The sequence below is a fragment of the Mustela nivalis genome (assembly GCF_964662115.1).
Source record: "Mustela nivalis genome assembly, chromosome: 5".
NCBI lineage: Eukaryota > Metazoa > Chordata > Mammalia > Carnivora > Mustelidae > Mustela > Mustela nivalis.
This window is the reverse complement of record NC_139024.1, coordinates 68,092,839-68,100,273: the sequence shown is the minus strand read 5'-3', so window position 1 is coordinate 68,100,273 and position 7,435 is coordinate 68,092,839. Positions and strand designations below refer to the sequence as shown.

Here is a 7,435-nt window from a genome sequence, read left to right as displayed (position 1 = left end):
TTTTTTTTTTTTTGTATTATGTCAATTCCACACCATTAGTCTCTGTCCAGAGGTCTTAAACTTTCCAAAGACATACAGCCTTATTGGTCAACATTTCTCAAATACCTAATTCATGTCATTTAATTCATTTTAGTATATTCTTTTTTAATATTCCCTTTTAAATTCCTTTTTAAAATTCTATTATACTACCTCTAGACTGATTTTTTTTAAAGTAGCATATGTTTGTTGGCAAAACAGAACAGGAAGGAATGAAGAGACTAGTGAACATAAGTGGAAGGCCTATGTCTGTCGGGCTGTGTTTTACAGTTGCCCATGAACAGTTTGGAATCTTCTGTAAAACTTGTTACGAAAACCTGGCTATCCTCTGCCAGGAAAGTTGTGTGCCCCAAAGCTCGTTTCTTGGGGAATGTTGTTCCACCACTGCACGGTACATTGGGAAATGTTTCATAGAGCATAAACTTCTTTTGGACTTTCAGATGCATATATATATATATAAATATATATATATATATTTAAAGATTCAGAAGTTCTGTAGTAAGCCTGTTTAACTTTGCAAAAATTTTCCATGACTCTTCATATTTTCCATGGAACACAGCTCTGACCGGGGAAGCACGGGTTGCTGCCATCAGTCTATTCGATTATCTGTTTTCTGCTCGTGATGTATCAGTTTGACCATGCTGGATTTGGATACAACTGTCACTCAAGATTCTGTAGGGCTAAGATGATCAAACTAGGATACAAACTGGATTCATGGTACAAATTTATGGAAAAAGTGAATGAATAAGCTTTTCATAAAGCTTAATTTATTCAATTCGAAGGACTGACATTTATTCTGAATCCTTCTATGTTTTATTTAACTTTTTAAAAGATTTTATTTATTTATTTGTCACACATAGAGAGAGAGAGAGAAAGACAGCCAGGAGAAGCGGCAGGCGGAGGGAGAAGTAGACTCCTCACCGAGCAGGAATCCCAATGTGGGACTCGATCCCAGGACTCTGGGATCATAACCTGGGTCAAAGGCAGAGATTTTAACCAACTGAGCCATCCAGGCACCCCTCCTTCCACATTGTAAAGTGAAATGTTGGTGATAGGAGATGAGCTTCCTCACAAGTCTAAATCTCCATCATGGCACAGATAATATCTGTTTTTTGCTCGCAGTTCTAAGGCCAACACTCCAGTGCAGAGCCTGGCTCCAAAGAGGCTTTCAATAAAATTTATGAAATAAATAGTAGTTGCTCTGATTAGTGCTCTATTTGAAAAATGTATAGTCAGCACCCCTATGTTGTTCTACTGTTTCTAACTTGGAACTGTTGGAATCACTGAACTAGGTGAAAAGTCAAGTTTGCTAAAATGTCTCTATGGCTGCAGAGACGGTTCTTCTACAGTGTTGTCACTAGGAGGCAGCTACCCCAGTAAGCGTTGCACCAATAGGCCCTGTAGCTAATTTTAATTGACAGAGTGAATCCAGAAATGATATATGTCACTTCTAGGTCAGGTCTCTCTTCCTCAGCAAGGTGAGCGCAAGGGGCCATGATCTAGGGATGATGGAATCACAGGATCTTGGGGACCTGAATCACCTTAAGAAGGAAAGTCAGTTACCAAATGAATCACACACATTGAACTATTAATAAACATGAAGTAAACGTTTTTGTGTTAAACCACTCATATTTGGTATTTGTTGTAGAACCTAGTGCTCGCTAACATCAATGTAGGGATCCACACAAATATCCTTTCAGAGGTATAGACTAGAAGCCTATCACCAAAAGGTTAAAATTGGTCTTCTCTCGGTAATAGGATTAATGGGTTTTGTTACTTACGCTTTCAAAGTTACCATATTTTCCAGATTCCTTTCAGTGAATAGGCATAACTACGCATGAAATAAATAGGTTTATAATCGAGGGAAGAACAAAAGTAATATATAATATGTTTGAATGATTCCAAACTCTAAGTCCTCTTGTTCTTTTGTTACAGGGATCCTTCTCCGCTCGCTGGGTTCTTCAAGCCCTTTCTTCATTCTGGACCTCCAAACCGGGCATATGCCCATCTCTAGTCAGAACTGACAAACTGAGAAATAATCTCCCAGAGGCGTCTGAAGAATAATCACAACCCAAGTTCTCTTTATGCCTCTCCAAAATGGTGGGTACTGCCTAGGGGAGAAAGACCACGTGGGTCATTGTACCATAGGTGGATCCCTCATTATTTCATTCATAATTGTAGCTTTTTATTCTGAAATAATTACAAACCTAAAAAGAGTAAATTTTTAGAAACCTTTCACCCTGAGCCCTCAAAGTGCCATATTTAAATTATCATTCTCTCTCTGTAGATAGATGATGGATGATAGATAGATAGATAGATAGAGTTAGATAGATGGATGGATGGTTATACACATAGATGATAGATATTGTTAGATGGATGGATGGATAAGTAGATACATAGAATTGGGAATCATCTGAAAGTTGAAGACAGCTGGAACTATTCATCAAAATTCAATTTATAATTATTAACTCAAAATTCTTGAAAAAGATAATTATTAATTCTGCAATTATACTTAGAGTAATTTATTGTAAGGAAATACTTATAATCACAACAATGTTTATCATACTAGAAAACAGGAGATGGCTTCTGTATCCAACAATAAGTTTGGATGAACAAATTGTACAGTACAACTAGGTACAATGCAATTACCATGCTTCCTTATGTTCTTCTGTTTGCCACTCGTCGTTGGCCTCCATAGCCATTAAGATGAAGTTCAAAGGTCTTAATAAGTTTCCATCTGCGGACTGCATCTCTCTTAACACCACTAGGACTCTCTTGATCCTGCCAGAGACTCCTTCAGAGAGAGTGATCACCCAAGATACCCCTGAACCTCACTCAGCTTTGATGATTATTGGTGTCATCACCTACGTGTTTGCTACACTTCCTGCATTAAGGATTACAGCAGGGACCATCAGACATGGAGACTCTGTCCTGCCTTTGGTCTCAGGCAATCCTGCTAGCCTAGGAAACAGGTCATGCAACATGACCAAGGGCAGAGGAGAAAGCCTGGACTCTTCAGGAAGGTCTACTCACTGTAAGGGAAAACTTAGAATATAATCAGAATCCTACCGGATTTTCAACAGATAACCTATCCTAATTTCAAATATAGAGCCAATGCCTCACAATTATACATTTGTAAGAATTCCTAAGAGAAGAAGAATGTCAGCTTTATTCTTAGTTACATCAACTGAAAAAGGAGATTCCCTGAATGCACCAATGCAAACTTCTAAAATCCCCATATCGCTTTCCAGCCTGTATATTCATCCTCCTCACAAAGAACAATGAAAACAAATATATTATTTTATAATTTCAAAGGAAATTGGTTTACTTTGACATCTCAAATTCAGACAGTCTGAAGTAAAAATAAACATGAAGTCTCAACTGGGAAGTGTTTGGGATTATCGTGTTTCTTATACAAATATTTAGATGGAAAATCATAGAATTTGATATACCAGTTATGAAATAAAAACAAGTAAAGTTAACCATGAAATACACCTCATAAATATTACACACATTTCATTAGGTGGATAAATTCTGAGAGCCATGAAGGAAACCCTCCAAAATACAGTATTTATTTAAAAGACGATATAGTTTGTATTGAAGACACTGTTTGCAAGAGAGAAAGGGCTTACAAATGGAATACAAAAATGCAACATTCTTAATCCATTTGACTGGACACATCAGTATGGAATCTCTTGCTTCCCTCAAGGAGTATACAAGATACCACACAAACATTTAATTTTACTTAGTTTATTAATATGATCCAAACAGACTTAGCTTAAGAAATGAGGAAAGGACATACAATGAGATTTGGCTGAACTACACAAAGGGAACCTAAAAAGTGACACGATTTTCCATTGGCGATGACTTTACTAAGGAAAGTTAGTTTATTAACTAATATAAAAATAAATCTACCATAGCAACTATGACTCAGATTGAGCCAGGATGCCTCACGCGTGACACCCAACGTGGTCAGCGAGGTCCTACAGGGACCCCATACCCTCCTAGCCTGGCTCGAATTACTGGGTGTTTGACCTGGAACCTCATGAAGGACCCCTCACAGCACAGGGTCTGCAGCCAGCTATGTTTTCTCCTCAGCCTACAACCATTATATACCATTTCTGTGTTTCCCGTAGCTTCTTTCTTTTTAGAGGGTAACAGAGCTCAAGAAAAAAACTCACCTTGCCAATGCTGGGTGGGGAAGGAAAAAGAAATTATTTTAAGATGGGTTTGGGGTAGTTCGGGAGTACTAGTCGACCCAGATAAACCGAGAGGCTAGAATGGGTTTCAGTGAAACCCACTGAGGTCAGGGGTCCATCGGGTTTTCACAGAAAGGGCAGAGCTGGATTAACACTGAAGGAAAGAAAGGACCATTGTTACACTGGGGAAGTCACACCCAAAGAACAATAAAGAGGACGAAACGTGGAACAGCACGTACTTTCTTTCACATTTTTAAGATGAAAGCATTTTAAGAAAGGAACCTGGAAGCCAAATCACCAAAGAAAAAGTAAAATAACGATAATGAATCTTTAAATAAAATGAAACATGGAAAGAAATAAAAAACTCTTCCACCTGACTTTGTCCAAATTGTTAAAAAGGTTGTGTTAAGTCAGTCTAGTTTTGCTTTATTGGCAGCAGATACATGTGATCAGACACATCTGAGCAAAAGGAGAGAACCCAGTCAACATCTCTCAGGTAGACGGGGAAGGATGGACCCAGAGAGGAAGGGAGTGTGTGACCGGAAGTTCTCCACATGCCTCATACTCTCTCTTCGTGCCCACAGTGTCTTTAACCCACACGCTCGGATCACAGGAAACATCGTCCCCAGGCACAGAATGATGACCATAAGCGTGTGCTGTGCAGCAAGCTACTGAGTGCCATGAAGCCCACGAGAAGCTCAAAAGAGCGATTTCTGTGCACGGAAGAGGAAGAAGAGGCTCCACACACCAACGGCTCTGCTTTATATGGTCTTTCCACGTGGGGAGGTAACGCTGTCATCCCTTGAATCTGAAAAACCAAACAGTAGACAATGCCAGTGACGGAAGAGGTCTTGCTCAGCTCCCCGACTTGGGCAGGGTGGAAGCGGTGGGTGGGAGTGGGTCTCCCAAGGAGTCAACCATCAGGGGACTCGGAGCCTTGGGGATGCGGACGGAGGGGCAGAGAGCCTTTGGGAAGGAGAGATACAAACTCAGCTCTCTTGCTTTTTGAAGCTCTCATCCCATCCTATTCCTGCTTCATTCCGACCTTAGTTGATCAGTCAATCTCCCTCTTTGTAGAGGGTAAAATCAGGACTTCTCAGTCAACCCAAGCAGCAACTGAACATATACATTATCAGACATATCAAAAGACAACTGAAACACTGGATTTATGGATATTTGTCTGTTCCTTAGATTTAGGATTAGGTAAAATGTGACGTCTAGTTTCTTCAAAGATGAAAACAAAGTAGGGCTTACCGACCACTCTGCATTGTCTGTCTTGGAGCATCTCACGTTCACCGGCAAGCTAAGGACAAGCTTGTTGAAGGAAAGACCTTCCTTTTTAGCCCATTTAAACTTATTCATTGCATCCATGAAAGAAAGGTTTTTATACTGCTTGGGGCTTTTGATGATGAAAGGCCAGGTCCTGAATTTAAAATAACCACAATCAGTCATATTCAGAACAAAAGCATTAAACATGTCTCCCTTACTTTTCAACATTCTAAGATAGACCTCATACTTGTGCATTTTACACACCCAGAAAACCTAATACAAAGGATTGATTGACTCATCAGCAATTCCAGAAGATATACAGGAACCGAGTAAGGAGTCCTTGGAAAAAAATGGAATTCCTTATTTTAGTAGCAGATGGTTACTACTCTAGACAAATAATTTTGACCCAGAAAGCTTCCCCCAGCCTCACAATCCTTTGCTTATTTGTTTTGGCTCTCCTTAACAACAATATGCCTTGTACGTGTTCCGTTCCACAGAATTTAACGCTAATGGTCTAATAAAGAGATGTTACTGTAAGACATGGAAATTTCAGTTCCATAGAGTTGAAAAGCCTGACCCCTATGGGCTGCCGTGTTTTGACTTGCCTAAGTGATAATAAATTTAAAAAAATATGAAACTGAACCAGCATTTTTCAAATTTTACTGAGAAAAAAAAAACTCTGCTGAAGATAAACTCTTGCTTCCACTTGCTATTTAAAACAAAACAAAACAAAACAAAACAAAACAAAACAAAAAACACATTAATGGCCAAGAAAGAAAGAAGAAATCACAGAAGAATAACACAGTCTGCTTGAAAAGCTACTCCTCCAATGATATTTTTCATGAATGTAAGTTTTATGTTATTGATTCCTGAAAAAAGGAAAACTGTTAGGTAGTGTTGGCCAACCACAAAGATTTACATGAACTAGTCCGTGAATCTTCTCAGAGATTGTCATGGGTCACCAGCAGGTATTTGATACCCATAACAACCCAAGAAAATGGTCCAAGAATTACCGATTGATTGACCTCCCCTTGAAGAATTTACACTTACCATATTTGATCTTCAAATTTTCTTTTTTAAAAATATTTATGTATTTGAGAGTGAGCGAGCACGTGAGCAAGGTTGCAGGGAGAGAAGAAGGGGGAGAGGGACAAGCAGGCTCTTAACTGAGTAGGGAGACAAATGCAGGGCTCGATCCCAACACCCTAAGATCATGACCTGAGCTGAAACCAAGAATCCATGGCTTAACAGACTGAACCACCCAGGTGCTCCTACAGTGTCTTTTTAAATCCGTGGAAAGCTACAGGTAGGTTTTCTTAAAAGTCTTAAAATCAAAGATTAAAAATAAAATGTGCTTTTCAAAGAGATAAGGTGTACATCTTTAAAAAAAGAAAAGCAGGGGGCGCCTGGGTGGCTCAGTGGGTTAAGCCTCTGCTTTCCGCTAAGGTCATGATCTCAGGGTCCTGGGATTAAGCCCCGCATCCAGCTCTCTGCTCGGCAGGGATCCTGATTCGTCCCCTCTCTCTCTCTCTGCCTACTTGTGATCTCTCTCTGTCAAATAAATCTTTAAAAAAGAAAAAGAAAATCAGTTTCATAACCAATGAGAAACCCCTGAAGGAAATCACCAGCCTGTAACTCCCAGAAACACCACAGGGTGGCACTAGAATCCGTACTAAAGCGCTAAGGGAACTTCACCTCAATGCGTTTTCCACAGCCTTGCTGGAGAGAGTGAATAGTGTATTGTACATGGATGAAATCTTTTTAAAAGTTTTGCTGCTTGAATAAATCAGTAAACTAGTACTTTTCTTTTTGAGATTTCACAGCGTAAATAGCAGAAGTAATATAAACACACTTGTAAATTTACTCTAAGTGTATGGAAAAGGATGTAGAAAAATTCACATGTTCAGAAACAGCCTGACTAGGGCTGGTGA

The 7,435-nt window shown here is 39.4% G+C and overlaps 1 protein-coding gene across 1 annotated transcript in view; it reads right to left on the bottom strand.

The window, feature by feature from the left end:
- Window positions 1-2,542: 2,542 nt before the first annotated feature.
- MOXD1 (monooxygenase DBH like 1) overlaps window positions 2,543-7,435 on the bottom strand; it is a 91,909-nt gene continuing 87,016 nt past the window's right edge. The window contains exons 11-12 of the mRNA XM_082731446.1: window positions 5,490-5,658; window positions 2,543-5,043 (exon numbers count right to left, since the gene is read on the bottom strand). Coding sequence (XP_082587572.1) covers window positions 4,843-5,043; window positions 5,490-5,658 — 370 coding nt within the window. The 3' untranslated portion in view covers window positions 2,543-4,842. The remainder of the gene's footprint in view (window positions 5,044-5,489; window positions 5,659-7,435) is intronic.